The sequence below is a fragment of the Ovis aries genome, chromosome 12 (assembly GCF_016772045.2).
Source record: "Ovis aries strain OAR_USU_Benz2616 breed Rambouillet chromosome 12, ARS-UI_Ramb_v3.0, whole genome shotgun sequence".
Classification (NCBI taxonomy): domain Eukaryota; kingdom Metazoa; phylum Chordata; class Mammalia; order Artiodactyla; family Bovidae; genus Ovis; species Ovis aries.
Genome location: NC_056065.1, coordinates 34,484,710 through 34,500,022, shown reverse-complemented (window position 1 = coordinate 34,500,022; position 15,313 = coordinate 34,484,710). Strand labels below are relative to the sequence as shown.

Sequence of the window (15,313 nt, the reverse complement as noted above, 5' to 3'; positions counted from 1 at the left end):
AAAGTAGTTTCTTTGGGAAATGGTACATTTATTCTAGGAATGTTGTCATTTCTGAAGTTTTTTTACACACCGTGATTTGGAGACCTAAGATGAATATTTGAGATTTATGTTTGATAGTTAAAACAAAACTATCTTAATGAAAATAATATTTTTGGTACCAAAAAAGATTTGTTTTTATATAGTATCAAACTTTGAAAAAGCCTAGGTTTAAACCTGAACATTGTATTGCATATATTTGATTAAAGTGTTTATAGAAAAAAAGGCTACTTAGTTAAATGGTTGTAAAGCTGAGCTTGCAACCTTCTGATAAATAATTAGTATTTTCTATTGCTAAGTGAATAACATAGAAGCATATTTGCCCATTCTCCAGAAACAAATAGTATCTACTATATTTTTTTTGCAGTATATTCTTTCTATAAGCAGAGAAAATCTAAACAAGGATCTACTGACGGGTAAGTCCAATGCTTTATTCACCAGCCCTCATTTTCAGCAAAGCGCATGAGACTGATCTCGTCATATGATTAACTGAAACTTGTTTACCATTCCTTCTTAGGAGTTATTAAGAGCAAGACTATGTACAATGCAAAGTGTTTCTTTAAAAATACTGGTAGTACATCTTCCAGCATCTCTTTTCCATCTTATCAGTGGTCTAAATAAAAATTGTTTGTTCAGCATGTATTGAATTCTATTGTCTTCTAGGCACTGGGTTGAATGAGTGCCTCAGTGAAGAACTCACAATCTAGTGGAAAAACAGATATACATATATAACAATTTTCAAAGAGACACAAGCAGATTTTTTTAATTAGAAATATGAAAAGCAATAGTGTGAAGGCTGATAGAGGACTGAAGTTTTTTTTTAAGTATTATGAAAATTGCTGTGTGCAAAAACAAGAGTCTGGACTAAAGCTATAGCCCTCCAGTTGGGAGGAGGTATAGATTCAAGATATCTGTAGGAGACAAAATTAGATGCAGGGTATAGGAAGTTGATAAAGAGGAAGGTGTACATAAGCCTGAAGATTCTCATGTGTGTAACTAAAAAGACCTAGACCTATCCATTAATTGAAAAGCCCCTGGACTGCAAATTAAATTTGTATCCTGGATAATCAATCCAATCACATTTCATGTAACCCTTGATCATATTTTTTTCTTCTTTAGCATTTGTACTAAACAAATTCATTCCATGCAAAGCATGCCATTAGTAGTTCTACTATCTTTTAAATCAATCAATCCCTCTCAATGCATTCCAGCAACCTCTGACTTTTGGAGACCAGAGGTTCCAGTTATTTATCTGTGTTTCTCCACAATCCCCTACCCAGGGTGAGTTTGTAACATATCTGTTGAATTGAACTGAACTGAACTGAACTGGGAGGAGGAGTGAAGGGGAAGGTCACTCCAGTTGATTCATGAGGGCTCAGAAATAGGGTTTGGTATTCATCTTAATTCCATTTCTTTACTTGTAAGGCTGACTTTTGGATGAGTAGATACATGGCTAGGTTGCTTTATATATTCAAGCTGATCTTAAGAAAAGAAACTACAAGACAGCTTTTAAAAATAATAGAAAATATCTTTTATGTGTTAAGCACTATGTTAATAACTGCTTTATATTGCATCAATTTGTATAAGCCTCCAAACAACTCTATGACGTAAGAATTATGTTTACCTCAGTTTTGTACGTGATAAAGGAAGCTTAGAGAGGGCCACAGTACAGCAGGTTACACTGTTAATAAGTAGCAGAATCTGGATTGAACTTGAGTTTGTCTATTCCAAAGTCCATGCTTTTAACTATTACAGTCACTGCCTCCAGTAATATAAATGAAACACTGATAATAAGGAGGTAAAACATGGGGAAGACCCATCTTGCATGCTCCCCTGTTTTTCATTAGGTACACACTGCACAGCATACAATTTCATAAATGGCATAAATATGTTAATAAAAAGAATGCTGAACCTCTTGACTTCTAAACTATTTGGCATATAAAGTTCTTTTACACAGCTCTTATTCCTTTACATGGCATCAGATTGTGAGCCACCTATTCCACAGATAAATAAATACTCATTCCTTCTGATAGAACAGCTCTCCTCTGAAAGTGCTGGAACTAAATCATTTTCCTGCATCAGCTTTTCATGTACGGTTGTTTCATGGTTTACCGTCCTGTGGGATGTTAATAACTGTTAAGTAAAACAAACATAAAAAGGATATGTGGTCAGGTAAATTTGATAAACTTAAAACCTGCATTGGACTTTCCAGGTGGCCCTAGAGGTAAAGAACTCATCTGTCAATGCAGGAGACGTAAGAAATGTGGGTTCAATCCTTGGGTCGGGAGGATCCCCTGGAGGAGGGCATGGCAACCCACCTTAGTATTCTTGCCTGGAGAATCCCATGGACAGAGGAGCCTTGTGGGCTACAGTCCTTGGGGCCCAACAAGTTGAACACAACTGCAGTGACTTAGCACACACACAGGCAAACCCTGCATCAAATTAGTTTTTAAAGCTCTAGGACTTCCCTTGACCCAGTGGCTAAGACTCCATGCTCCCAATGCAGGAGGCCCAGGTAAAATCCCTTGTCAGGAAACTAGATCCCACCTGCCACAACTAAGAGATCCCACACGCTGCAATGAAGACCCGGTGCCACCAGATAAATACATAAGTAACTATTAAAAGTCTTTTCTTACAGTACTTTCAGGGCCTTTATTCTACTAGTCTGCAGTGTGGATTTTCCAGGGTAATGCTGTCTAAGATGTGACCACAAATGCCAGCCATATGCATAATTTAATACCTTATATTAATCACAATAGAAAAACCTACAAAGAAATCAGTGAACTTAATTTTAATAGTATATTTAACCTAATGTATCCAAAATATTATTTCAATGTATAATCTATGTAAGAATGCTACTCATGAGACATTTTATTCTTTTTTTTTACTAAGTTGTCAAAACCCAGTGGTTGCATCCCATTTCCATTCAGAACAGCCACATTTTAAGCACTTAAGAGCCACCTGTATCTGGGGACTAAGACAGCACAGTCAGAGGGTCAGAGTGTGAGCATTTCTGTAATGACTATGACCACGGAACAGTTATTCCAGTTATCACAGACTAGTGTTCCACGGAAAATTCTTTGAGCTGCATTTCTCTACATTTAATTTGAAAAAAAAAATTTACAAAAAGGTTGATTCCACAAACACATATTGTATTTTTCAAAGATACCCATAGTGGTTCGAGTAAACGCTGATTTCTCCAAGTTATTTGTCAAAAGATTTCTTAAACATAGATAAGTCTTTGGCATATCTCCAATTTCAATATTCTGAAGCTTCCAATCCTGTGTTCAAGAAAGTCTGCAAACCCCAAATCAAACTCAAGCAAAGCAGAACAACAGCAACAACAACAACAACAAAAATACAAAACCTGAGATGAAAAGGAGAGATGGGCACAGATAGAAATGTTGAATTGGAAGTCAGACTTCTGGCTTATTTTTCCTAAATCCTTTACTTTGTGTGATCTTAGTCATCTTACTTTCCCTCCAGAAGCTCAGTTACTTCATTTCTGAAATGAAGAGTTTTGAAATAGACTATCTTGAGGTCTACACCAGCTCTAACATCTACATTCTGATTTGTGGCTTTAAGAACAATAAATAGCCCCTAATTATAGATCTCCTGCTCATGAAAAAAACTAGGAACAAAAATAATGTTTTACTACAGTGATAAGAACATAATTAATAGTTCAGAAAATGAAATTCACTATAGATTTTTAGCAGGCCAAAAAAGCACTAAAATAATTTGATTCTATCTATTAAGAAGTTTCCAATCTTCTTATTCACTTTCCCGTAACTATTTCAGCGTTTGATTACAAAAAGATCTATATTTATATATCAATGATCTATATTTATAACAAACTGACTCAGAAGTCTAGAGGACTTGCTAAAAAGAGATACAGAGTCAGACATAGTATGTAAAAAGAAATTTGACTGAATATTTCCAATCACAAATTAAGCCTTAATTTGGGGGCAGCTTTAAAATATGTAATGATTGCTTCTTTCCTAGGGTGCCAACAATTACAGTGATGCAAGAATATACATAGTTAGATATTTTTTTTTTGAGATGGAGACAGTTGATTTTTATTTATCTCTTTTACTACCAGATTATCCTAGAACATTTGCACAACAGTTGCCAAATCACAGTTTAACTAATTCGTGTTTACATTATTAAGTATCTCTATCACACCATTCTCAGAAAATAATGAATTCAATTTAAGTGAAATGAGAATTGGAATTTCATTTCCATTAGTTTTCTTTCTTTGTTTCTTCAGCTGTTGAGAAATACTCCAATGTAAAAGTGCACTTTGGCCACAAGCTGGTGAAATGTTATCCTGAGAAAGGAGTAATCACAGTTCTTGGGTAAGAACCGGTCGGCCCTTTGACTTCAGAGGTGAAGGGTTGAAGTGGAGAATTGTGCCTGTAAACTTTGCTCTTGACTGTTTTGAAAGAGTTAAATGATTACTAACAGGGTAATTCAAGTAGTTTCTACAGTCAAGTAATTTTATGTTGATCAGTAGTACCAGTATTCTTCCTGATTCTCCTGCTCACTCATCTTTTTAACAGTATTCTAGACTGGTAACCACACTCTGCTTCTAACCCTCTCCTAACTTGAAACAGATAACTCTGCACTGCTCTGCTTCTCCTCTCCTCTTTCTGAATAATATTTGTCTGTCTCCCCTTGGCCGAGCCCATTTCCTCTAAAGTTCCAAGCCTCATATCCCACTTGGGGGAAATATCTTGGATTCACAGTTTGTTCAACAACTACTTGTAAATTCGCATTTCTATTTGTAATAATAATAATAATAACCCTTATTTCAATCTTAATATTAATTTTCCTTTAAACACCTTCGCAAGTACTTCTTGCCATAATCTCAAATGTATCTAAAATTTTGAACATCTGTTTGTCCTACTCCTAACTTTCCTAGTTTGTTGTGTTGCTGTCTAGACGCTCAGTTATGTTCAACTCTTTGTGACCCTGTGAACCATAGACCACAGGCTCCTCCATCCATGGGATTCTCTAGGCAAGAATACTGGAGTGGGCTGCCATTTCCTTCTCTAGGGGCTTTTCCCTACCCAGGGATCAAACCTGTGTCTCCTGCATTGGCAGGCAGATTCTTTACCACTGAGTCACCTGGGAAGCTGACTTACCTAGTACTTTTAACCAAATAATTAAAATCATTTTTGATGTACCCCTTTCCTTATTTTCTCCCATTTGACCTGAAAACATTTCCCAGTGTCTCGTACTTCTTGTCGGCCTCAGAGCCTATGTTGACCTTCTTCCTGAGCACCACAACCTTTGGGCTCTCACCCCCACGCATGTAGGCTACTATGATCACTTTGTCTCCATTTCCTCTTCCTTCTGCACTGTGGCTCCACTGCATGTAACTTACTCTTAAGTTGTCTTAAATGACTACTCTTCATACACCACCTGCCCAATGGAAATATATTGTTTTCTCCCAGCTGCCAGAATAATGTATTTAAACCTTGCATCTTAACATTCAAAATTCTCTTCTCCTCCCTCTCCAGTTGTATTCTTTTCTTAAACTCCTCTTCTGATCTCCTCTAAGACAAACATGCTGCTCCTAGAAGATCTTGGTCACGTCCCTGTGGTTGTTCATATACTTTCTCCATTTGAAAGACTTTTCCTTCTTTTCAAGGTTCTTTTCCTTCATGCAGGGAACTCAGCTCTTAGGCTTCTGTGGCTTAGCATGTCTGTAGGAATCAGTATGATTGTGTGTTACCCTCATTCTCATAGCAAACCCATGACTGGGACAAGTGTTATCTTCATTTTATAGCTATCAACTCAAAGCTCTAAATCAGATATGTAAAAGTGAGCAGTGACTCCACTATTAAGTCACTACTTTTCATACCCAATAGAGGTACTTCATCATTTTCACCACTAAACTTTTTTTCTTTTGATGGTTTATTTTATTTTTCAGACAGGACAAAGTTCCCAAAGATGTCACCTGTGACCTCATTGTAGGATGTGATGGAGCCTTTTCCACTGTTAGAACTCACCTCATGAAGAAACCCCGCTTTGATTACAGTCAACAATACATTCCTCATGGGTACATGGAGCTGAGTATTCCACCTAAGAATGGGGATGTAAGTCCTTTCCCTTTCTTTCCTCCTTCCTACAACTCTCCCCCTCCCCTGCCGCATATTAGTATAGAAGTGTATTCTAGTACAGTTGTTCTCAGCAGCATGTCTTGATCCATTTTAAGGTTTGCCAAAGTACTATGTATTCCATAACACATAATAAACTGGATGTACAGGTATCCTTTTAATAATATCACTCACTCCCTTACCTTTCGATATGTTTTCTTGAATAGGGAAGAAAGGAAAGGAATTACAACTACTTTTTCTATTATATCTTGGGAAAAAAATTTAAAAAAAAAACAGGTTGGGAATCAGCTTTGTGTACTGACAGTCCAGAGTTCTTATACTCATGATTAAATTTAAAAAGTTATTAAATAAAGTGAAAAGGGAGTTGTTTCAGAGAGACTTGCATTGTATGTTTTTTATTTCCTGGAGTCCATGTTAAACCATATGTGGCCAGAGGCAAATATGTAGTGTGTGTATTGTATGTTGAGGAAAATTAAAATACCCACAGAAGCAATGAGGATCTTGGCTTATAAGTAGTAAAAGGTACACAGCATTAAATACTTGATTTGCATGTAAAACATACATTTTAAGGTACTGATTTAACCCATCCTATTTGAAATTCAAACATCTAGTCTGTTTGGGATAGCAATATTATATACCACTTTTGTGGGCTTCCCAGGTGACTCAGTGGTAAAGAATATGCCAATGCAGGAGATACGGGTTTGATCCTTGGGTGGGGAAGATCCTCTCGAGGAGGAAATGACAACCCACTCCAGTATCCTTGCCAAGACAATTCTATGGACAGAGGAGCCTGGCGGGCTACAGTCTATGAGGTCGCAAAGAGTCTGACATGACTGAATGACTAACACTTCTAACACCTGGGGAATTAAGTGGGAGTTCATCTTAAAGCTATTTTTTCACAGCAGGCAAACTGTCTTTGCTTAGACTTTATGTTTGGAGGGACTTGCAGTGATCTAAATTGCTGTGTGTACAAGTACAACATTAACAGAGTTGGTGCGCCTTATTTGTTAATGCAGATGAGCTGCATTAATACACTAATTATATATATATTTTTTCCCCTGCAGTATGCCATGGAACCTAATTATCTACATATTTGGCCTAGAGATACCTTTATGATGATTGCACTTCCTAACACGGTAGTGTAAATTTTTTTATTAACTGTCATTTTGCCTATATGATTAATGTTTTTCATTAAAGTGAAAGTGAAGTCACTCAGTTGTGTCCTACTCTTTGCGACCCCGTTGACTGTAGCCCACCAGGCTCCTCCATCCATGGGATTCTCCAGGCAAGAATACTGGAGTGGGTTGCCATTTCCTTCTCCAGGGGATCTTCCCAACCCAGGGATCAAACCCGGGTCTCCCGCATTGCAGGCAGATGCTTTAACCACTGAGCTACAGGGCATTACTTACTTTTATATACTATATACATGTATGTAGTCAACTTCATCATTGTCTAGTCTGTTTAATGATTATATCTGAAACTTGGGGATATTCAAGAAAAGCCTGAAGAAATACAATTATTTACTTTGGAAAGGATATTTAAGATATACAAATGACTAATGGGGGTTTGTGTGTGGTGGTACCTGACTGCCACCTCCCCCAAGACAGTGCAGGAAGAAACTGCCCCAAATAAAGCCAAAGATATTTAGGTTATATATTAGGAAGTATTTTTCATCTTTAAGGTCTGTAGGATATTTGAATATTCATTATCAAAAAGGAACATGACTGTTCTTTCATTAGACCTTAGAGACATTTTTGCTATCAGTCCTGGGTGTTCATTGGAAGGACTGATGTTGAAGCTGAAACTCCAATACTTTGGCCACCTGATGTGAAGAGCTGACTCATTGGAAAAGACCCTGATGCTAGGAAGGATTGAGGGCAGGAGGAAAAGGGGATGACAGAGGATGAGATGGATGGATTGCATCACCGACTCAATGGACATGGGTTTGGTTGGACTCCAGGAGTTTGTGATGGACAAGGAGGCCTGGCGTGCTGCAGTTCATGGAGTCGCAAAGAGTCAGACAGAACTGAGTGACTGAACTGAACTGAACTGAACAGAATATATATGTAGTTATTATTATCTCTATATGGAGATTCCCATGTGGCTCAGTGGTGAAGAATACAACTGCAGTGCAAGAGACGTGAATTCAATCCCTGAGTCCAGAAGACCCCCTGGGGAAGGAAATGGCAATCCTCTTCAGTATTCTTGCCTGGGAAATCTCATGGACAGAGGAACCTGGCGGGCTATAGTCCATGGGGTCACTAAAGAGTTGGACATGACTTAGTGACTAAACAACAACAATCTCTATATATAATATAGACATATATCTATTTATATTTCTCTGGTTGGTCTTTTATTTACCTTTTTTTTCCTTTCTCTTGTCAAGAATCCTGGGGTCCAAGGCCCTAATGTCATAGTGTCTTAAATGGAATAACAGTAAAGAAAAAAAGAGAATTCAAATCCAATGCACCTATTAATAGTATAAGGAGTGCAGTGTTTGCTTGGTGAAAATATCTGAAGTTTACAGTATAGAAAGTTTCCTAATAACCAAGAAGCAGGGGTGTACCTGGGGACCCCTTACTGAGCTTTTCCTGGGGAGTGAGGGAAGAAAGTGAGGGTGCCTTTCCTGTCTGCTTGGACACTCCTCCCAGAGCCCCCTAAGCCACAGCAAGCACTCAGAGATTGAGGGATCTGTCTTAGGGCCAGCATTGCCTGACCCCCAATCTCTCACACACTATTCCTCTTCTCATCACAGAACAAATCTTTCACATGTACTTTGTTCATGCCTTTTGAAGAGTTTGAAAAACTGCTAACTAGTCGTGATGTGCTGGACTTCTTCCAGAAATACTTTCCGGATTCCATCCCTCTAATTGGAAAGTAAGTTTCAAGATGTCCAATTATGCCTTTTGCCCCCTTGTTTGAGGTATTCAAAATTCAGATAAAGGCTAATGCACCTTATTTCAGCTTTTGTTAAAAATGACCTGTAATGCAGTGACCTGGACGGGAAACCTGCCTGTGTGCTAAGTCACTTCCATCATGTCCGAGTCTGAGACCCCATAGACCGTAGCCCGCCAGGCTCCTCTGTCCACAGGGTTTTTCCAGGCAAGAATACTGGAGTGAGTTGCCATGCCCTCCTCCAGGGGATCTCCTGATCATGCAGTGACCTGGATGGGAAACCTAGATTACAGCAAAAGTCCAAGAGGATCTTGTGCTGCAAACAGGAATTCTGAAAAAAAAAAAAAAACAGGTGGGGCCAGTTTCTCTGGGAAAGACAAGCCACCATTGTCCCTGGGCCTTTTATGTTCCCTGTGCAGGTGCTCAGGCCCCATAGGTCTCGGTGTGTCACAGAGCTTGGCTATGCTTCCTTCTGCTGGTGGGAACACAAATCTATATGATGGCACCCTCAAGTCCACCAGTTGCTAGCTGTATAAGCTTTTCTATGTCTCATACCCTTCTAAAATGCTGATGATAGTTGTACCTGCCCCAAAGGGTTGTTGTGCAGAGTAAAGGGAATAATGCCTATAAACCATTCAGCACAGGGCCAGGCATGTATAAAGTTTTTCCAAACTGATAGCTAATTGTACCAGCCATCTGGTTTATGAGTCTTAGCTCCTCTGGGCCATTTCAACATCACCACATGGACCTTGTCATTTGGTCTCACTCAGTGCCTCTCTCCCCTATCCCTCTGTCCTAGAACCTAACTCATATTCCACCTCCAGTGACATCTTCATGAAGGCAGCACAATGCTGCAGAAAGAGCAAGGTTTTAACACTACTCTTGTCCCTGATTTCCTTGGGTCTCAGATTTTTCATCACTGAAATAGACATCAGGATGCCTTACTTTTAGGGCAATTTTGAAAATTAAATGAGTTAATTATGTAAAAGGGATAGCCCACTGCCAAGTCATAGCAGATCTTTTTAAAAATTGTCAGTTCTCGTCCTTTCCTGCATATCAATTCAATTGCTGTTGGTTTCTCCTTCTCTGGCATTGAAGGGAAATCTCTGCATGCCAAATTTAGCCCTTAGATAGTTTTGGAGCTTGTTCTGTGGCTTGCATCTCTCACTAGATGTAAAATCATCTAGTGTATGTACACAGGATTGCCAGATGGCTCAGTGGTAAAGAATCCACCTACCAGTGCAGGAGATGCCGGAGACATGGGTTCAGTCACCAGGTCGGGAAGATCCCCTGGAGGAGAAAATGGCAACCCGCTCCAGTATTCTTGCCCGGGAAATTCCACAGACAGAAGAGTCTGGCAGGCTACAGTCCATAGAGTCACGAAGAGTCAGACATGACTGAGCGAGTACACGTGATAAATGTACATAGTACTTCTCCACAAAAGCGCCCACAAAACCTCTGTAGATGCTTGAGAGATACTAGCTTGAGTCCAGTTGTTCATTTCCAGATACACATGGACTCACTTAACTTAATTTTGGTTTGTTGGGTGTTACTAAAATACACAACTGCATCTCAATTTTTTCCAAGGAAACCTGAAACATACCAACGTAGCTGGACGTTGTGTGATTTATGTGCTAGATAACGACGTTTTCCTGACATATAACACAGGCACATTCCAAATTATTCAAATTCAGCTACTCTTGTTCTTTTTGGATGTGATTAACATTGTTTCAAATTAAGGATGCAATCAGAACAATGGAATTTGGGAACTAGGAGAAACTTCACCACTTCCTCTCCTGTTTTCTTCCTGGCATTCTCATGTATTTTTCAATGAAATATTATGTTGACAAAGCCAGCAAATCTGAAAGAATTATGCAGTATTTAATACCCAGCTTAACATTTTTACATTTTGATTGTTTTCTTCTGAAGGCAAGCCCTCGTACAAGATTTCTTTCTGTTGCCTGCCCAGTCTATGATATCCGTTAAGTGCTCTTCTTTTCACTTTAAATCACATTGCTTGCTGATGGGAGATGCTGCCCATGCCATAGTGCCCTTTTTCGGGCAAGGAATGAATGCGGTAAGTTCTTTTTCAGTAGGTAAGTCCCTCAAACTTTTCTGGGCCCATCTCAACTAAAAAAGCTTAAAGAAAAAAGAAAAGGTTAAAACTACCCCTACATAATCTCTGAGAAAATAATCAATTCAACAACCTCACCAGCTATTTAACTAGATTGATCTCTATGTATAATCGATTCTTGGATTACTTGATCCAGACATTTAATGTATAAAAAAGGATAAAGCATAAGATAGTTTTCTGTTCAGTTAGAAAATGTATTGATAACTTGAAATTTAGGAACTTGACTGTCAGAAATTCAAGGCTTAATTTTTAAAAGTATATATTTCTTTGGCTGTGCCAAGTCTTAGTTGTGAAATGCAAATTCTTAGTCACGGCATGTGAGATCTAGTTCCCTGACAAGGGATCAAATGTAAGCCCCCTACGTTGGGAGCACGGAGTCTTAGCCACTGGACCATCAGGGAAGTCTCCAACACTTCATTTTTAAAGTATATTTTTTCTTGAGATTATAATGTTAGTATCAAAAAAGAAAAATATCCCAGGGACATCCCTGATGGTCCACTGGTTAAGACTCTGCCTTCCAATGCAGGGGAGGTGGGCTTGACCCCTGGTTCAAGAACTAAGGTCCCACAAGCCATGGGGTGTAGCCAAAAATTAAAAAAGAAGAAAGAAAAATATCCCAAATTATCTTTTCTTTCCCCCTCTGCTTTTTCATTCCACAGGAAAGGAAAACACAATTAATAGAGTTGAATAGAATGATAAAACAGACTAGACATGAAATACTACTGCTTCCATGGAAATTTTACCATTCTGGCTACAACAATATATCAGGAAAGGAATACTGTTCAAATATTGAATGTTAATTTAAGGAATTCTGAAATAACTGTCTAGACAAACAATTATTTTATGTGCATGTGTGTTTGTTTACTAATATTATAGTTTTATCAGAGAAGGCAATGGCACCCCACTCCAGTACTCTTGCCTGGAAAATCCCATGGATGGAGAAGCCTGGTAGGCTGCAGTCCATGGGGTCACTGAGTGTCAGACATGACTGAGTGACTTCACTTTGACTTTTCACTTTCGTGCATTGGAGAAGGAAATGGCAACCCACTCCAGTGTTCTTGCCTGGAGAATCTTAGGGATGGGGGAGCCTGGTGGGCTGCTGTCTAGGGGATCACACAGAGTCGGACACGACTGAAGTGACTTAGCAGACTTAGCATTATAGTTTTATAACCATAGTCTTATATTGTTTTGGTTTATGGAATATATTCCAAGAATAAATAACTTGTGAGTTGAGTATAATCAATTATATTTTCATCTAATTAGTGGTAAATATTTGTATTACAAAACATAATGGGAGGTGGGATCAAGTTAGCAGAGTAGGAGGACCCTGAGCTTACTTCCTCCCTTCCTCCCTTCTCCCAAGGAGAAGTCCTGGCTGCACCCGGATCTGGCTTTAGTCCCTCTAAAACCAGTCCTGTCTCTCACCAAGGAGGTGGTTGCCAGCACACCCTAAGGGAAAGTGTGGCCCATGCTCACTTCATATACGCTCTCCCACCAAAGCCACTAGGTGCATGCAGACTGAATAAGACATCACAGAACATACCTTCAAGACCAGGATAGGTAACTTTCACATAATTTCATAGAGATGGTAAAAGCTCGAGAAGACTCTTTTGAGAGTCCCTGGGACATCGAGGAGATCCAACCAGTCAATTCTAGAGAAAATCAACCCTGAATATTCATTGGAAAGACTGATGCTGAAGTTGAAGTTCCAATACTTTGGCCACCTGACGTGAAGAACTGACTCATTGGAAAAGACCCTGATTCTGGGACAGATTGAGGGCAGGAGAAGTGGGTGACAGAGGATGAGACGGTTGGATGGCATCATCAACTAAATGGACATGAGTTTGAGCAAACTCTGGGAGATAGTGAAGGACAGGGAAGTCTGGTGTGCTACAGTCCACGGTGTCACAAAGAGTGATACATGACTGAACAACAAGAGAAAGTTAAACAAAATTGTAGAAACCATCAACAAATGGAAATGCAACCTACTGAATGGGAGACCTTAATCAAATTCAAAAAGAACAAAATTAGCTGCAATTGAATAACTTAGTCTTTGCAAATGTAATGTCTGATAAGGGGTTGATATCCAAAAATATATTAAACTTTTATAACTCAGTGTCAAAGAAACAAACAACCGGATCTCAAAAATGGGCAGAAGAACTGAATAGGAATTTTTCCAGAGAAGACATGCAAATAGCCAACAGGCATATGAAAAAATGTTCAACATCACTGTTCATTGCTTCTGCTGCTGCTAAGTCCCTTCAGTCGTGTCCGACTCTGTGCAACCCCATAGACGGCAGCCCACCAGGCTCCCCCTTCCCTGGGATTCTCCAGGCAAGTACAATGGAATGGGTTGCCATTTCCTTCTCCAATGCATGAAAGTGAAAAGTGAAAGTGAAGTCGCCCAGTCGTGTCCGACTCTTCGCAATCCCATGGACTGCAGCCTACCAGGCTCCTCCATACATGGAATTTTCCAGGTAAAAGTACTGGAGTGGGTTGCCATTCACTGTTCATTAGGGAAATGCAAATCAAAACCACCATGAGCTATCACCTCATATTTGCTACCATGGCTGTCATTAAAAAGACAATGACAAACATGTGTGTCAAGGATCTAGAGAAAAAGAATTCTAGTACCCTGTTTGTGGGAATGTAAATTAGTGCAACTACTATGGCAAACAGTATGGAGGTTCCTCAAAAAATTAAAACCTGAACTACCACATGATCCAGTAATTCCACTCATGGTATATATCCAAAGAAAATGAAAATGCTGCTTCAAAAAGATATATGCACCCCATGTTCATAGCAGCATTGTTTACAGTAGCCAAGATGTGGAAACAACCTAAGTGTCCATTAACAAATGAATGGATAAAAAAGTAGTGGTATGTATATATGATGGAGTATTACTCAACCATAAGAAAGAATGAAATTTTGCAATTTGCAACAACATGGATGAACCTGTATAGTATTATGGTTAGTGAAATAAGTCAGACAAAGAAAGAAAAATTCTGTTTGTTTTCATTTATATGTGGAATCTAAAATATAAAGCAAGTAAATGAATATAACAAAACAGAAACAGACTCACAAATACAGAGAACAAACTAGTGGTTACCAGTGGGTAGAAGGGGAGGGGGAGAGGCAAGAAAGAAAAAGGGGATTATGAGGTGCAAACTGTAATACACAGTACATAGTATATAGCCTATATTTTATAACTTTGTATGGAGTATAATCTATAAAAATATCAAATCACTAAGTTGTATATCTGAAACAAGTAACATATTGTAAGTCAGCTATACTTCAATTTTTTTTAAAACTAAAAAACACATCAATTTTAGCAGTGGATGCATGGTGTGGACTCTGGCATTAGAACTCCTTTGTTCAAAGCCTGGCTTCATGATTTATTAGAATATGTTCCCACACAACTAATTTTACTCCTTATCTGTAAAATTTAGATTTTTATTTTTAATACTTTCTGCTTTATTATTTCTTGTTTTTTTTTTTTAACAAGCTTTTTTGGGGGAGGGCAATAATTGCTGTACAATGTTGCGGTAGTCAACACAAATCAGCCATATTCACATATACATCCCTTTCTTTTTGAGCCTCCCCCCCTCAAAATTCAGATTTTAATAGGACCTATCTCATAGGAATTCTCCAGGAATAAATGAATTAATTAAAGAATTCAAGAGTATTGTCTCATCACTATATGATATCTCTTATCTCTATATTCCTATAGCATTAACAGCCTATATAATTGACAAATTTATTTGCCTCTAGTATAATATTGATATGTGTAATTGATATAGAAGTATTTTATTTCTTAACCTTTACATATTTATATATGATCTTAAAAACCATAGTTTGATTTCCTAAAATGCAGGAAACATAGCTTTCTATTTTCTTCTCCCTACTGCACTTAGCAGAGTACCTTACTAATTTTGTGGATTTGTTGATTAGAAATTTGCTTTAATTTTGACTTATGGGAAATGAATTCATATGAGAGTTCTATACTGTCATTAAATTACTCTAAATGTGAATCTTAAATCCCTAAATAGTTTAAATATTATTCTAATGCTCATGGTAGAACAATATAATTATTTTTGCATCTTTAAGAGGCAACAGAATTGTCAAA

General features: G+C 38.3%; 1 protein-coding gene across 1 annotated transcript in view; it reads left to right on the top strand.

Annotated features, from left to right (window-relative positions):
* Positions 1-15,313, top strand: part of KMO (kynurenine 3-monooxygenase) — a 69,322-nt gene that overhangs the window by 32,838 nt on the left and 21,171 nt on the right. The window contains 6 exon segments of the mRNA XM_004013666.6: positions 404-452; positions 4,304-4,391; positions 5,972-6,137; positions 7,223-7,294; positions 8,914-9,035; positions 10,983-11,130. Of these exon segments, the coding sequence (XP_004013715.4) occupies positions 404-452; positions 4,304-4,391; positions 5,972-6,137; positions 7,223-7,294; positions 8,914-9,035; positions 10,983-11,130 (645 nt within the window).